The 18,269-nt window shown below is 39.9% G+C and overlaps 1 protein-coding gene across 1 annotated transcript; it reads right to left on the bottom strand.

Annotated features, from left to right (window-relative positions):
• Positions 1-906: 906 nt before the first annotated feature.
• Positions 907-13,271, bottom strand: dph5 (diphthamide biosynthesis 5). The gene is made up of 7 exons (XM_083559399.1): positions 13,053-13,271; positions 11,637-11,761; positions 9,768-9,876; positions 7,392-7,512; positions 3,879-3,918; positions 2,993-3,096; positions 907-1,597 (listed from the first exon to the last, which is right to left on the bottom strand). Exons 1-7 carry the CDS (start codon positions 13,227-13,229, stop codon positions 1,365-1,367), a joined length of 909 nt encoding a protein of 302 aa, XP_083415525.1. The 5' UTR covers positions 13,230-13,271; the 3' UTR covers positions 907-1,364.
• Positions 13,272-18,269: the final 4,998 nt, after the last annotated feature.

Raw genomic sequence — 18,269 nt, forward strand, 5'->3', positions numbered from 1 at the left:
CAAAACTCCTTATAACCTTCAACTGCTCAAACTCTGTAGACACTAATACGGTTTCGTTTTGGAAACGCATATCTTTCTCTCCGTTTTAGCTTTCCGTCCATGCCAGCAACGGAAACGTAGCTGTTTGAAAACGCCAATGGCCCGTTTTTAGTCACGTGTCTGTGCCTTTCCTCAACATTCTGCAACACAAAGTTACAAAGAGCCGGATAGTAAAGAAACGGCAGGTGGGAATTATGATGCAGGTTGAAGCACAGTGTTTCATTGAGGATAAGCAACTTTTGGGAAACGAAAACAAAAGTGTGGATGAAAATGCCGTTTTCAAATTAATCCGGATTAGTGGTTACGGTGTTGGACTTTGGACCCGAAGGGCGTGAGTTTAAATCCAAGCCGTTCCTGTGTCCATGAGAAAGACTCCTAACCCCGTAGCTGCCCGGTTGGAAAAAGGGCGTCTCTAAGCAAATGCAATATATAAATATAAAATGTTAATATTTTAGGGAAACAGCAAGTCAACAAAATTTTGTTAGAAAATCACAAGTAGAGACGTGTGCCAAGAATTCTGTCAGGAGCAGGACTGGGATAAAAAAAAAAATAGATCACACCTCTAATTCAGATCTACAATAAATAGTGTAGGATTCACTTTTCATTAAATTTTCTGCACTCATGGTTAAAAGGGTGAAGCATAATGTTTTTGTTGTATATAAATGGTATGAAGATTTTCCTTGTCCTTTCAGCTTCACGTGACCTCCTGCTCTCACCAAAACAATTGGGGGAAGAAAAAAATGCTCCCGTGACTGATTGCTTAGGATCTTGCACACCTACAAATGACTTCTATTTCATGTTTTTTTTTTTTTTTTTTTTTTTTTAGATATGGAAAACATTTGGTCAGATTAAAGAAGAAAAGCAGAATGTTGTGAAAACTGTTTTTTATCATCAGTTTTGTACATTGATGGAGAAATGTTTCAACATCCAGAACCCGGAGCCGAGGCGTGTTGAATCGGGACTGCAGGAAAAACCCTGTAGCAAAATAAAACATTTTACATTCACGTGACGATCCTGAAGTTCATGTGCACTAATTTGAGTCACAATCGAATCCCATAACATTTCGCAGGCATTCATTTGGCCCAGAATTTTTTTTTTTTTCTGTCTCTGTGGCCTTTTTGTTGCCATTTCCTTCTCTGTAATTCAGGCAATGGCACAGCAAAACTGAACTCAGCAACACTATATTATTAGGCAACTTGCGCAGATCTTTTTTTTTTTGAGCTACTCGACCAAAGTAAAAAAAAAAAAAAACAGACGTAATGTGTGGTTTCCTTGAAACTCCAGAATTGATACAGCAGAAGAGTTAAAGTTCTGGGTTAAAGTCCTCAGGAGACATAGGTAGAGCTGTCGGTCTTCTTCAGGCCACTGAGACCCTCTGGGCTGCAGAAGAGCTTTAGCATGTCCACCTCGAGCGGGTGCAGGCGGCCCGTGATGATCATGGAGTGCAGCGGTGCTCCCAAGTCACACGCCGCCATCTCACGCAAAGATCCGGCTCGAACAGCCTGGTCGTCTGCCCCCACCCGTGCCAGTCCCACACACACGGTGTTCTCGGTGACGGCTACAGCAACACACAAACCCAATAATCTCATCAAACACATCAAAAACCTAATCCAATTTTTAATGCAACGCCGGAGAGATCGTTCACCGGGGCAGATGGTCCAGCCGTGAGTCTATTACTCTATATTAAAGCAATGAGTCCAGACATAGGCAAAAAAATAATTAAACAATACAGATTTATAGGTAGAACAATAGAATTCAGATGGACTGACTATATGGAGACGTTTTTCTCAGTTGCTTTGGATTTGCTCACCAAATGTAGGGTTCGCGAGATTCACCTTTGACCTATTTTAGAGAACTAGTTGACCAATGTAGTTGTTAATCCTGTCATACACTTTCCTTTATTAGTGACATTCTTGATTTATCTGAACAATTCGTCAACTCAAGACACATTTGACTTTGAGATTGTGACAACTAGTGTAACCATTTTGCATTCGATGAACGACGCAACGAACTGATGCCGAGATGTTTTGGGGGTTAAAACTAATCAGATGGGAACCAGTTTAATATATTGTGATCAACATGAAAAACACTTGATAATGCAGAAAATTTTATACAATCAATTAAATAAATCTCTAAAGCATTCGCTCCAAAGTAACTGAGGAAAACTCAAATACCTCAATGCTGCAAAATTCTCGAATCTGACACTCAGAAAGTGTTTATAAATGAGGCTGGTGCGGAAAAACGACTGCTTATAGCTGCTATAACATAAGTGAAAACAGGAACTGGACTCTAGGACATTAGATTATATTAAATGCAGCTACACTATATGGACAAAAGATATTGGGACACCAGATTTTCTAGCCATTTCTGTTTGTTTCCCCCAAAACCGTTACCACAAAGTTGGTAGCAAAAAATTTTTACAGGACGTCTTTGGATGCGGGAGTATGAAATTTTCCCTTCACTTGTACTAGGAGACCCTAAACCTGTTCCAGCATAACAATGGACCTGTGCACAAAGGCAGCTCCATGAAGATATGCTTCACATGGTTTGGCGTGGAAGATCTCCTGCTATAGAGCTCTGACCCTATAGAACACCGCTGAGCTGAAAGTGAGTGCTGACAGCACCCCAGGCTTCCTCACCTCACCTCCATCAGAACCTGACTTTACTAACACTCTTGTGGTTGAATGAAATGTCCACAGGCGCACTCCAAAATCTAATGGAACATCTACTCAGAAGAGTGGAGGTTATTTTAATAGAAAACAAATGAGGACTGGATGTTCAGCACAAACCGATCTTATGGTCAGGTGTCCACAAACTTTGGTCCATATAATGTCCTGATAATGTATATTGTGTTGTGTATAAGTTGTGGTTTATGAATGTAATAAGTGAAGACCTGCACAATGTGCCAGAGAATAAACTGTCAAAAGTTGCAGGTCAGCAAAAACATTTTCACCTGGTTCCTCTGCTCGTTCTCGGCGGTTCTGCACGACCTCCAGCAGCTGCTCGGCCGCCTGAGCCACCGACATGAACCTGGGTGGCTCGTAAACCTTACGCCCTCTTTAAAGAGAGAGTGAGTGCGAGAAAGAGAGAGAAAGAGAGACAAAGAACTCTAATGGACTTGTAGTATTTATGGCAATTGTTCTTAAGATAGACATATTGACTGCGAGTACTGAGTGCTCTTTACATGGTACTAACCCTCGTCTTAATGCATCACTTCATATTAACTTAATACAGGAAACAAGCGCTTAATGTATTCGCCTTGCTTTCTGCTGAACGACGAGGCTGAAACCTCATTCGACAAGCATGCTCGGCTCTGACCAGAAACCCAGAAGAGTGCGTGTTTATTCCATTTCCGAGGAACGATCCAACTGAATCAGTCGATCTGGGAGAAATTAGGGCCTTTTCCCGGTTCCACTTGGGCTGTGGCATAGCGGTATTGAGGCCTCCGCTCTTTCCAGCGGCCGCAGTGGAACATGCAAGCCCACCTGGGTCCGTGTGAAATGGGAGGTGAAATTATAACGTGTTCTGAAGCGTGGAAGAAACGAACGACCTTTTCTGTAAGCTGAGACGCAACGTGCCCTTAAAAAGCTCGGGCTGTAAATCAGATTTTTCAAGTGCTTGAATAAGAAAGTAATAAGCGTTTCTTTTCTTTTTTTTTTTTTTATGGCACATCAAGAATCCAAGTAAAACAAATAACCGTGTTTATCCCTCCGTGGTCAGCTCACCTGGGTCACGTCCAACTTTATAAACCCTTAGAAAGCGATCGTCTGTAATAAACCACAATCTCCACTGACAAAGTGCTACAGAGCTGCAGATATAAATCAGACCAGACGTGTTACCTCATAAGGTTCTCCATGGACTGCTCCTTCACTTTGATATCTGTGAAACAGAGAATGTAACATATTGAATATAATTCATATTATTGAGTGTCCTAGTCTTTTCCATCATATTTTTTCAGTCTTTCAACTAAATAAACCGGCTGTAACATTCTTTTATTTCATAAAAAAATTTGAAATTAGAATTGCATATTTTTCATGCAAATATTTTTACAACACACATTGCCCAAGTGCTTTTTTACTTATAAGTCCAAGTTACAGTTGAAGGGCCTTGCTCAAGGGCCCCAAGAAATGCAGCTTGGTGATACTGGAAGTTAAACCCAACCTTCCGATTAGTAACCCGGAGCCTTAACCACAGAGCTACCACTTTTCTCCTTACAGAGATAAATAGGTTATAAAATATAAATTAAAGTGTTGGTGCCTTTAAGTGTAGTGCCTATAAGATCAACCCTTATGAGTGAGCCTGGTGACAGTGGCATGGATGGAATGAGGAAAGAAACCTTGAGAGGAACAAGCTTCAAACGATTTGAACCTCGACAGAAAAAAGTTTCTTTCAAGGTAGATTTGTTTATACAGCGAGTTAAAATGCTAGCCGGGGGTCATCAATTTACGGCATTTGGGAGACGGCCTTATCAAGAGCTACTTACAAAATGCTTTGAAGCGTTTTGATAAATACATTCTATTGCTGGCTCACCAGGACAAAGACTAAAAATACAATCAGTCTAAACCTCTTTTGGGAGACATTCCACTGCCATGCCAGAACAGAGACTAGTCTGAAATCATGGCTTTCCTTGTACCCTTAGAGATGGTGGGACCAGTCGAGCAGAGATGGATTATTGGAGGAAGCATGGTGCAGTGAGGGGAGGGGGCTGGGGGGGGTAAGAGCTTAGAGGTAGAGGGTTGATGGTCTGTTTCACAGGATGCCATGCCAGTGGAGGAAACTGGTATACAGAAAGCCAGTGGAGGGAACTGGTATACAGGAAGCCAGTGGAGGGAACTGGTATACAGGAAGCCAGTGAAGGGAACTGGTATACAGGAAGCCAGTGAAGGGAACTGATGAACAGGAAGCCAGTGGAGGGAACTGATGAACAGGAAGCCAGTGGAGGGAACTGATGAACAGGAAGCCAGTGGAGGGAACTGATGAACAGGAAGCCAGTGGAGGGAACTGATGAACAGGAAGCCAGTGGAGGGAACTGGTGAACAGAAGCACAGTGAAGGGAACTGGTGAACAGAAAGCCAGTGGAGGGAAATGGTATACAGGAAACCAGTGGAGGGAACTGGTATACAGGAAGCCAATGAAGGGAACTGGTATACAGCTGAGGAAATCACTGTTTATAGCTTTTATTACAGAAGTGATATAAAGTACTTATTCGATTATATTTGATACTGCATGCAGCTTTACATGCATGATAATTACTGCCAGAAAACAGAATTTTGGGTTTTCTTGCATACAAAGAAGAGACTTACAGGCACTGACACACACACAAACTCATTTACAATGAAATTGATTATGCTACTGTGGAGTAATCTGTGTCAGGCTGATAAATAATCTATGGCTTGTTAGTAAATGTAAAGAAGGATAAACCAATCAGTGTGTGGTGTCTGGAGTGTGGGCTGTCTGGTGTGTGTGTGTGTGTGTGTGTGTGTGTGTGTGTGTGTGTGATGGGTGTGATGGGTGTGCTGGTGGAAGGTGAAGCAAATAATACGGGTCTCTCTGTCTGCTGTTGAATAATGAGGTTAATAACAGCTCACATTCACTCTGGCCTCATGCTGATCAGAATCACACCTGAGCCCTCGCTGCCCAGCCTTCACCAATACCAGGCAGAGGGCGGAGTCACCTGTCATTCAAATTCTGCTTTCTTTGGGGATTTGATCCCTTAAGGTGGTGGAGTTAAACCTAAATCATCATTTCCCTATGAAGACCATCTGGTGCACGTATACACACATGGGCAAGCTCACACACACACACACATGCACACGCACTTGCGTCGGATACATTCATGCCTTTTGTGTGTGAAAGAATTAAGCTGATTTAACGCCGACTCCAGGGAGAACACAGAAAGGAACAGTGTGTTGCGGGGGAAAAAAGGGTGGGGTCAAGTCCCTCAGGGAAGTGTCTGGCTTTGACATTTTCATTGCCATGTCTTTGTCGGTTATGTTCATGTGTCCTCATATACGGGCAGCGATTTTACGCCTTGCACTGCTCCAATCCTGTTACTAATGGTTGCCATGGTTTCCCTGGTTGATACTGGGAAATAGAAAATGGCTACAGGATCAGCGTAGCTAGCTCCAGAAACAACTGGAGGTCTTTTGGTTAGAAACAGAAACGCACATGTCACTACTGCATCGTGACCCACTAGTTTGAAACACAGAGGCTAGAGGGTTTTTTTCCAGGGATTCTGCAGGTTCCACCAAGTCAAATTTAAGACTTTTTACGACCTTTTTAAGAAATTCAAGTGTAGCTAAACTTGCACTACCCTGTAGCTGAAAAATAAAATCCGTTTCATGTCTGTGGAACAATGCAAGAGAGGGTCACGCCAATAACAGAAACCTGATTAGCTGTTGCATGTTGCTCTCATTTGTAATCGTAATTACAAATTACGAAAATTACAAATTAAAAACAGCGAATTGTATTTGGACGAGCGAAAGAAGGAACTACAAGACCACGGAAACTAACAAACAAAAACTTTCTACGGTGCTGCAGGAGCATTTTAATGAGAATGAAAGGTAGCGTTACATGGGCATCGGAAAATAAAGACTTTTTATTTTAAAAATAGAATAAGAATTAAAATTATTTAAGAAGTAGAACAGCGAATTTAAGACCTTTTTAAAGCCTAAAATTCATTTTGGATTTTGGGTTTGACATCCTGCTATATTCTTCTTCTTCTTCTTCTTTCGGCTTCTGACATTAGGGGTCGCCACAGCGGATCATCCGTCTCCATACCCTCCTGTCCTCTACATCTGCCTTTTTCAACACCAACTACCTGCATGTCTTCCTTCACCACATCCATAAACCTCCTCCTTGGTCTTCCTCTTTTCCTCCTTCCTGGTGGCTCCATCCTCAGCATTCTCCTACTGATATACCCCATGTCCCTCCTCTGCACATGTCCAAACCATCTCAATCTCGCCTCCCTCACCTTGTCTCCAAAATGTCCTACATGCGCTGTCCCTCTAATAAACTCATTTCTAATCCTGTCCATCGTCGTCACTCCCAACGAAAACCTCAACATCTTCAGCTCTGCTACCTCCAGCTCCACCTCCTGTCTTTTACTCAATGCCACTGTCTCTAATCCATACAACATCTCAGGTCTCACCACATACAACCCCATGATGGAAGTAGCCATCATGGTGAATGCTGGAAACAGCTTGAAAACAAAGCTGGTATGAACCCAAGCATGTAGCATTCCAATCAAATGTCAATTCTCACACTGATCAGTACATTATTTCTGTTTTGTAATTAGCTTTCAAAGCTAAAATAGGAGTTAGTTGTTCACATCACGACGTTGGCCTGCTTACCCAGAAGGCAGAGCGTGTGCATTCCCATGTCCCTGTTCTTCTTGATCTTATCGTAGAAGCTCTCAGGTTTCCAGCTGTCTGTCCAGAACACGATGGACACTGTCTCACCAAAATTGTACAACTGGCAATTGACAAACAGACAAATAAATGTTACACAACATCCACTGAACATCCCATTCCACATTTAGTTCCCATTTGCTGTTAGAATAAACTCTTCTGATGAGATGTTCCACTGGATTTTGGTGTGAGATTCTTTCAGTCACATGGCTGTTAGTAAAGTCAGGTACTGATGTAAGTGAGGATGAGGAGGTCTGGGGTGCAGAGTCAGCGTTCATATTCATCCCAAAGGTGTTCAGTAGGGTTGAGGTCAGAGCTCTAGATCAGGAGATCTTCCACTTCAACCCATATATTAATTGAGCTGGCTTTGTGCAGGAGCATTATCATGCTGGAACAGCAAGCTCCTAGTTTATCTGAAGGAAAGATTTACTGCATCCAAACGCATATACTATTATGTGCCTCCAACTTTGTGCTAACAGTCTGAGGAGGAGCCACATATGGCTGGAAAAGTCCGGTGTCCCAATACTTTTGTCCATATATACCAGGGATGGTAATATAAAACTAAAACGATGTGATGCATCGATTTATTTATATATATTTATTAGTAGATGTGCTAGTAGATTAGTGGATTATGAAAAAAGAGGGTTAGGGTTGATTTTTTTTTCTCCCTAATCTGTTTCTCGAGCGCGTTCTTTCAGCACCACTGCTGCTACGTGAATATGACGCATCAAAACACTACGGAGACAGAGGCGTGCCCTGAGAGTCACATGGAATACAGATTGACATGGCAGAGGTAGAGCTGCATCCTCCTGGAGACACAACAGGAAAAGAACGCTTAATAATTTGATGTCTTTTTTGAAACACAAAGGTCTGTGTGTGAAAGAGTAACAAGTCAGAAGGCACTTGTGTGAATGTAGGATTTGTTGTCTGTCTGAACCAAAGAAATAAAAGTGAACTCTCTCTATTATATTGAATTGCGCCAATAGCATCGTATTAATTCCATCGTATTGTATTGCATTGAATCGCATTAAACTGCATCGTAATTGGGGTGAATTGTATCGCATCGGTAGCTGCTTCATATGTATCTTTAATGTATCGTATCGTTGGCAACCATCAAGATGCGAATCAAATCTGCCTCAGTTATTAGTGATCTGCATCTCCAATATATAGTGTATGTTTATAATCACTGAAATGTGAATTGGTCAAATGTGATATAAAATCATATTTTGTGTTATGGAACTTTATAAACACCTTCATGTTGAATATTTTTTTTTTTTTGTATTTTCTTTTTTTTTTTAAGCATTTCCACTGCTATGTGAGTAACTACCAGTACTGGGCCAGGTGCTTCCTGTTACTCAGTGAGTCAAGCCTGTGTGTGTGTGTGTGTGTGTGTGTGTGTGTGTGTTGAGTTGATGGCTTGCTGATCCAGCTGACACAACAAAAACACACTCTTATCGATCTGCTCGATCCCGTGCAAGCTCGCACAGCCACTAAAAGGTGTCGTCTATCAAAACAAATATTTATACACTTGCGGTCATTGTTTTCGCATTAGAGTTAATGAGGTATAAATGGATTGGATAAACAGAACCACGCTTTTAATGCGTCTCTGGTTACACGCGGTTCATCCTGTGATGGTGTGTTAGTGCTGTCCACACGCTCTTCTCTCATCCCAGTGGAAAAACTGATCCAGGATGAGCTGATGGGATTAAACTATTTTCAATTACAGGATTAATAAATCACAGGACTGATCCCAGAACAGCAGTGTGAGAACAGCTGGGGTCTCAGGGAGCACAATGGGTCTCGAACAGCTCAATACCCAGCCGTGTTATTGATGGATCCGTGCTGAATGCCGGGAAGACACACGGCTCGGCACGCTGCTTTGAGGATGGTTTTGGATTGAAATGTATATACGTTTTACAACAATGGCGCATGAGCAGAGTTTGCATGAACAGTTTTGCATTTAATCGCCTCAACAATGATGGAAGTGTAATGAATGGACATTCGATATTATGGATGAGGATGGTTCCTCTCACGGTTTCTTCCTCATGCCATCTCAGGAATTTGTTCCTTGCCACTGTCACCACTGGCCACGACTCAGGGATAAACATACGAATTATAAAGAACGAACTTATAGGTACTAAACGTATACAATCTTTAATACAACTTATCTCTGTAAAGCTGCTTTTGGGACAATGTGCTTTTTTAAAAGCGCTCTACAAATAACACAGATTTGAAATGAACATCCAAATGACTACAATTTCAACTGTTTAGCTGTAGTTGCTGAATATGATAAAGAGTTTAGAAAAACAAAAGGACTACCTGCAGCCCACAGCAGCCCACTGCATTCAGGATAGAGGCATTATGGATGACTCTGTACTTTATCCCAGCATTCACTGCTCTCAGGACCAGGTCACTGTGAGTTGTGGCTCTAAAACAACAACAAAAAAATTAATCAATTACAATGACTACAAAAAAACCCCAAAGAAAAACAAAGAAACACAAAAATGAAAAATGGTTATCGAACATAAACCACAATTTTCCTGCTTATAAGCGCACTATTTAGATTTTAGTATCAGCCCAGGAAATGTCAAGCATCTGGCTTTGAAATATATCATTAAACATCATTAAAGAAGAATTGTTTTTGTTCAAAAATGAGGAAAGAAATAAACAGTGAAACAGGCTGCCGGTTTCAGGGCCCGAGTGGGTTTCAAATCAGGGGAAAAACACACGGAGAGGAAATGCACACGAAGCCAACAGCATGTATTACTGCGTGGTCAGGCAAGGGTTCAGCGGATGAATACTGGCCAATGAGGGCTTCTGAGAGGAGCCCAGGAAAAAAATCTGAGGTCACAAGTTTATCGTTGTATGGATGCAGAATGAAAAATCGTGCATGTGATGTTTAGATGATGTGCATCCACAAAAACACGTTTATTGTTCTTTTAAATATACACTCTGTGTGCTGCCAGTGTCTGGTGTAAAGGCATCTGAGGCATCAATGTGGAATTATATATCTGTTTAACAATTAGGTTGTCATATGTAGCCAATATGGCAGGTGGTACCTTAATGGTGAAGGCATTGGACTTTGAAACCAAAAATTGTGAGTTCAAATCCCAACCACATCAAGCTGCCATTCCTGGGCCCCTGAGCAAGGCCCTTAGCTACTCGGTTGTATTAATGAGATAAATGTAAGTCGCAATGGATAAGGACGTCTACTAAAAGCCATAAATGTAAATACGAATACCTAATAATCCATGTTTCTCTCTCATCTCCCCTTTTCCTCCTCCTTTCTCTCTCTATCAACCTACCCAATGATCCTGAACCCTTCTTCTTTCCAGCCCGATTCATTCTGAAGGCTTATATATAGAAAAAGTTTGAAACCAATCACTGCAGCTGAGGATCAACTTAAACAGCCCAAAGATGCATGAGGATTCTGTAAATCGTTTCACTCAAGAAGATGGATTAACAGTCTGTTACAAGGGTTCAAGACTACATTTGCCATATTTTGTAGTCAAACACTCATTAAAGAACAATTAGTAACCTCAACAATGATGGGACTGTAATGACTGGACATTCGGTGCCACCCAGATGAGAATGGGTTCGCTTTTGAGTTTCTTTCGACCAGTTTCACCACCAGTTTGCTCATTAGGTATAAACTTATAGGCACTAAACTTCTAATTCAGATTTTATAACCTATTTATCTCTGTAAAGCTGCTTTGGGACAAATGTCTCTTGTTAAAAGTGCTAAACAAATTGAATTGGATTTGAATGAAACATAATAAGATAAAATATAATTGCAATTGAATAAAATAAGATTCTTCTTTTTTATTCTAAAAATGTAAAATTATATTATTATAGTAATATAGCCATCTGTTGGCTTTGGGAAGCTTTCTATCATTTACATTTCCTTCTAAACTTCAAATTTCACATTTCTATCCTTTTCTTCCATTTTTTTGCCTGAAGACCAGTCTTTAAAAGTGCTTCACTGCATGATGCACTGTGTATGGTTCCCTATGTGACAAACAGTATTTCAATAATAGTATAAGTTGTATGAGAAATTATATTTTTGTGCTATAGCCAAAAGTACAGTAATATAAATATCGTGGATTTAGTGACGGGGTGGGGTAAAGACCAGTAAAGCATCCAGGGCACTAGAGGTTTCTGTGTGTGTATATATTTTTTTCTTCTTACCCAAATGGATCTCCCACCACCAAGAAGGCTATATCACTGACATCAGCACCCTTGAGGATCTCATCTGCCTCCTGTTCCACCATGTCTCTGTCTGCCAAAATCAGCTCTCGCCCATAATACTTCTCCTGTACAAACACACACAGAGAGACAGAAAGAGAGAGAGAGAGAGAGAGAGAGAGAGAGAGAGAGAGAGAGAGAGAGAGAGAGAGAATATGACTATTCATTATTATGAACTGTTCACCAATCCCTGTTTAAGCATAATAAGCATCTCATCATGCACAAAACTTCTGGCCTTCAGGTGGATGAGCTACAACAGCAGAAGATCTCATCTAGTTCCACGTCTTTCGGCCAAGAACAAGTGTCTGAAACTATCATGGACACAGATTCATCTGGTCTCACCTGCTTTTTTTTTTTTTTCAATGTCTTCAGCTGTTTAGTTTCAATGAGTCTTCACATAAAACAGCCTAAGGTTTCTGTTCTTGGGTTGTTTCAACCTGCTGAATCGCCACAATGTATTTTGAACCATTCTGAGTAAACTATAAGGGCAGTTTTGTGAAATTCCCAGAAAATACTGTTACTGAGACTTAATCCAGCCCTTCTGGCACCAATACCCAAGCGACCGATAAAGCCATACTCTTCTCTCATTCTCATTGTGGATGTGAACATTAAAAGTTCTTGACCCCTGTCTAAATAATCTGCTGCCGTCACAAATTTTTCCTGGTGAGTGCAAATAGTTTGTGCTTTAGTGACTAAATGTGTTTTTTTCTATATCATTTTGTATATGTAGGACGTTTTGGAGAGATTGTGAGAGAGGCGCGATTGAGATGATTTAGTCTTGTGCCAAGGAGGGACATGGGGTTCATCAGGAAAAAAATTTTGATCCTCCAGGAAGGAGGAAAAGAGGAAGGCCAAGGAGGAGGTTTATGGATGTGGTGAGGGAAGACATGCAGGTGCTTGGTTTAAAAGAGGCAGATGTAGAGGACAGGGGGGGGTTATAGAGACGGATGATCCTCTGTGGTGACCCCTTATGGGAGCAGTTTCAAAGCACAATATTAGGTAAAGATAAATACACACTAATTGTACAGTAAAATGGTAAGAAATAGTACCTTTTAATACCCATTTTTCACCTCAGCTGACATCCAAATCATGTTAATCATTATTAAAACATATTATTATTATTACTCCAGAGTTTAAGTGGGTGTGTTATGAAGTACAGGGTGTTTAAGATGACACAAGGTGACTCCTGCTGTTTCAGCCTTTCTGGAGAGATTTCAGGTAGAAAAATTGTACAGAGATTTTAAAGAGTCCAATAAAGTCGCCTTTTGCCACCCGATTTGTCCATGTTATTTAATATAATTGAGATTCGGTTAAAACAAAAAGAAATGTTCCATGCATTTCCCCCCTCCATTTCCATACCAGTGCATCTTTCCCCACAGTCAGTATGGACGTGTAGGCTTCCAGGTAAACGCGGCTGCATTGCTTGATTACTTCCAATCCCTTTACCGTGATGTCTTTAGCATCCCCGAGCCCGAGACCGATCAGATAAAACATTGCTGAAGACGCATGGACGTTCACTACTGGAGCAACTGGCATCCGTTTTGCCGGAAAGCAGCAGTCGTTTACGACACTGTCGCGAATCGGGACCCTTCTCATGCAAAACGTGTTCTGTACTTGAGTTGATGTTAAACTCATTTGATTAGCATTTATAGTAAACGTGCATCAGATAAAACGTGGAATAATTGTTTAATATGTATAAATCCAATATTTAGGATATTATTATATTACCCCAACGTTTCACAAAAACAGATTTCCAAACAACCTGATTTCTTAAAGCAGCCTGATTATTTAATATGAATACAAACTACTGAGGCCATTTTTTGAATCATGAATATGATAAAATATTATATAAAAAAAAATAATAATTATATATATATATATATATATATATATATATATATATATATATATATATATATACTAATAAAATAATATAATTTAAATGATTAATTAATTAATGAAAATAAAATAAATAATTAATAATTAAAATGCTATTTTACATATACAGTACTGTACTGTACTGTATATATAAATATATATATATATATATATATATATATATATATATATATATATATATATATATATATATATATATATATATATATACACAGTACAGACCAAAAGTTTGGACACACCTGCTCATTCAAAGAGTTTTCTTTATTTCCATGACTATGAAAATTGTAGAATCACACTGATAATTCATAGTTTTGATGCCTTCAGTGTGACTACAATTCTCATAGTCATGAAAATAAAGAAAACTCTTTGAATGAGAAGGTGTGTCCAAACTTTTGGTCTGTACTGTATATATATATATATATATATATATATATATATATATATATATATATATATATATATATATATATATATATAGTTTATAATATACATACAGTATATTATATATAATATAATGTACTGTATACATAATGTAATCGGTAAAAAAGTTAGAAAAGGTACAGTTTCTCCGGCATCACCTCATTAACTGTCTGTGTGGAAATCAGTGTCCTGATCTTCTTTTTCTTCTTCTTCTTTTAGCTGCTCCTATTAGGGGTCGCCACAGCGGATTATCTGTCTCCATACTACTCTGTCCACTACATGTGCCTCTTTCAAATCAGCTACCTGCATGTCTTCCCGCACCATATCCATAAACCTCCTCCTTGGCCTTCCTCTTTGCCTCCTTTCTGGTGGCTCCATCCTCAGCACTGATATACCCCATGCCCCTCCTCTGCACATGTCCAAACCATTTCAATCGGGCCTCTCTCACTTTGTTTCCAAAACGTCCCACATGCGCTGTCCCTCTAATAAACTTGTTTTTAATCCTTTCCATCCTTTCACTCCCAATGAAAATCTCAACATCTTCAGCTCTGCTACCTCCTGCTCCTCCTCCTGTCTTTTACTCAATGCCACTGTCTCTGAACCATACAACATCGCAGGTCTCACCACAGTCCTATACATTTTCCCTTTCACTTTTGCAGATACTTTCACCGCAAATAACAATATCATCCGCAAACATTATAGTCCAGGGAGACTCCTATCTGACCTCGTCTATCAACCTGTCCATCACCACTGCAAACAGGAAAGGGCTCAGAGCCGATCCTTGATGCAGTCCAACCTCCAACTTAAACCAGTCTGTCGTTCCTACTGCACACTTCACTGCTGTCAAACTGTCCTCATACATGTCCTGCACCACCCTCACATACTTCTCTGCCACACCAGACTTCCTCATACATTACCACAACTCCTCTCTCTCCACCCTGTCCTACGCTTTCTCTAAATCCACAAACACACAATGCAACTCCTTCTGACCTTCTCTATACTTCTCCATCAACATTCTTTAAGCAAATATTGCGTCCTTAGTGCTCTTCCTCAGCATAAAACCAAGGGGGGGCACTCTGTCCGATTACGCCGCCATTGATGTTTAATTGTGCATTTTTGAGTGCTATTTGTTTACGTTCATGTTGATCTGGATGGACTCGCGTTCTTGTTGAGTCCATCCAGATGGTCACCTCTTTTCTCAGCCTGGCTTCCACTGCTCTTTCCCATAACTTTATGGTGTGGCTGATCAACTTTATTCCTCTGTAGTTACTGCAGGTCTGCACATCTCCCTTATTCTTAAAGATCGGTACCAGCACACTCCTTCTCCATTCCTCACACATCCTCTAACCTTTTAAAATTTTGTTGAACAACCTGGATAAAAACTCCACTGCCATCTTTCCTAAACATCTGGAGCTGGTATGTCATCTGGTCCAACCAACTTTCCACTCTTCATCCTCTTAATCGCTGCGCTCACTTCCTTTTTACTAATCTTATCCACTTCCTGCTTCACCATCACCACACATCCATCTTTCTCTCTCTCATTTTCCTCATTTATCAGCTGCTCGAAATACTCCCTCCATCTTCTCAACACACTCTCCTCACTAGTCAACACATTTCCCTCTCCATCCTTTATTGCTCTAACTTGCAGTACATCCTTCCCAGCTTGGTCCCTCTGCCTGACCAATCGGTACAAATCCTTTTCTCCTTCCTTAGTGTCCAACCTCTCATACAGCTCCTCATATGCCTTTTCCTCAGCTTTAGTCACATTCCTATTGACATGCCCATTGAAGTCTGCCCCAATCACCAATCGTTCATTCCTAGGTACACCTTCTACCACATCTAACTCTTTGATTTTTTCCTTCTCCTCCATCTCACTGATGACATTTATCATCATCCCTTCAACTTCCAGCTTCATGTTTATCACCCTATCAGAAACTCTCTTCACCTCCACTACACTCTTACTGTATTCTACCTTAAGAATCACCCTTACACCATTTCTCTTTCCATCCACACCATGATAGAACAGTTTAAACCCACCTTCAATGTTCCTGGCCTTACTCCCTTTCCACTTGGTCTCTTGAACACTCAAGGCCTTTCTCCTCTCCATCATATCAGCTACCTCTCTCCCTTTATTAGTCATAATACAAACATTTAATGTACCAGCCCTAACCTCCAATCTTCTCCACTTCTCCTTTTCCTGCCGTCTCTGTAGACGTCTTCCTCCTCTCCTTTTCCTCCATCGGCTAACAGTAGCACAATTTCCACTGTTATCCTGTTGGTTTACAATACCTGTAGCGGTCGCTGGTAACCCGGGCCTCGACCGATCCGGTATGAAATTTTGCTCTATGATCCACTTGTTTGATTTGGCACATGTTTTACGCTGGATGCCCTTCCTAACACAACCCTAACAACGTGTAATCAGTACTTCAACTTTAACCAGACTCTTTTAAAACAAAGATCATGGATATTTATTCACTCATGAATAAAAAGGAACGACTGATTTTGCAAAATGTAGTTGAGTAAAAAGATATTTGACTTTGAAATGCAGTGAAGAGAAAGTAAAAGCTTTGCCAAATAGAAAAACTTTAGTAAAGTACAGATACGCAAAAAAAGCTACTTAAGTACTATAACGAATTACATTTACATTGTTACTGCTCTGGTTTTCATATTGAGGTTCCGTTCAATACATCACTGCTTGAATATATAGTATATATTTATAATATATATATTTATTGAAGGCATATGATCCATTCAGATGAGAATGGGTTGCCTTTATTGGGTCTGGTTCCTCTCAAGGTCTCTCTTTGTCATCTCAGGGAGATTTTCTGGTTTGCTCATTATATCTTATTAAATTAATCTAAAATAAATAAAATGAATCTATATATATATTTCTGCATAAGCGCACATACATAGTGTATATATTATATGTATAAATTGAAAACTGAATTGAATAAAATTGTCTGTGCATAAAGATTTGTTTCTAATGCCCAGAATTCCCAGATGAATACATGAATATATGTTTAAAAAGCTGATCACAGGTTTACTTGTTACCCACCACATTATCTGTCTCATGCTATAAATAAACACCTTCAAGTGTTTTTGTGACATTCAATAGAAGTGAAACTCTGACTCACACGTCATGTGAGAAATAAAACTCAAGTATCCAGGAAAAACTTTTGCATACAAAAAATGTTTTGCTTACATGTAGGAAACACAAAACCATAACCAGAGGCAGAATATTAGGTGATAAGGAGTTTCTGGTTACCAGTAATACGCTTGTGGGTTTCGGTAAGAAAGGTAAGGATATTGGTGTTTCACAGACTGGAAATATTGTCTGGATCGGATCCATCCATTCATTGTGATTGAAACCAGTTGTATAAACTGGGCTTTGTTACATTTAGGAAAACACCACTCATAGAGGAATTCGGAGTTAAAGTCAAAAGGTCAAGGGCGGATATTGATTAATCGACCTTGAGCCTATTTGATTTATTCATTCATTTTCAGTAACTGCTTTATCCCAGTCAGGGTCATGAATGATCTAGCCTGGTAACACTGGGAAGAAAGTGGAAGGAAACTGGAGAAACCCTCAAGGAGACAATGTGAAATTCCACACAGACAATAAAACAATCGCAAGATCGAAACAGGGTCCCTGGAGCTGCGAGACGGCATCACTACCCGCTGCACTATTTTACAGTTTAATCAACTCTAAATGAAAATGCTGACCTTCAGTCTAATGCAGCTGCCACTTCCAAAGCACACATATTGGAGTCAAAGGTCCTGAATCTGAATATAGCATCTTTTAACCCTAAGGGCAAAAGTACCATCTGGTCTCTACCCTAGTACAAGCCACACCCCTTTTTTTGAGGTCTGACTATGACAACCTGAACAAATTCGGTCTTTACAAGAGATCATTTCAATATGTTTAAAATATGTAGCTGTCACTTATCAAAGTCAAAGGTTTTTTTTTTTGGCTGTTTTTACAGTTTTATAATTGATTATAGAAAAGAAAGCTTTAAGTGGACGTCTCAATGTCTCGATAGTCTTGCTTTTTCTCCCACAGTCACGTAACTAATATAAGAGTATGTTACAATACAGAAAAATTTGTTTTTTTTTTTAAAATACATTAATTAATTGCATTTCTTTATTTACTTACTTACTCTTATGAAGTAATGCAGTTTAATTGTCCACAGTCTGACCTTAGACATGAGCTAGCAAAAAAAAAAGCTTTTCATTCAATTCAGGTTGTCTTTAAAGAGA

Source organism: Silurus aristotelis, assembly GCF_946808225.1.
Source record: "Silurus aristotelis genome assembly, chromosome: 13".
NCBI classification, from domain to species: Eukaryota; Metazoa; Chordata; class Actinopteri; order Siluriformes; family Siluridae; genus Silurus; species Silurus aristotelis.

What these genes read in the sequence shown, in the direction of transcription:
- dph5 (XM_083559399.1), bottom strand. Translation starts at nt 13,229, where the DNA reads ATGCCAGTTGCTCCAGTAGTGAACGTCCATGCGTCTTCAGCAATGTTT. An exon ending in GTGGTGGGAGATCCATTTGG is followed by an intron (nt 9,877 to 11,636) that starts GTAAGAAGAAAA and finishes TTGTTGTTTTAG; the next exon opens with AGCCACAACTCACAGTGACC. An exon ending in GCACACGCTCTGCCTTCTGG is followed by an intron (nt 3,919 to 7,391) that starts GTAAGCAGGCCA and finishes TCTGTTTCACAG; the next exon opens with ATATCAAAGTGAAGGAGCAG.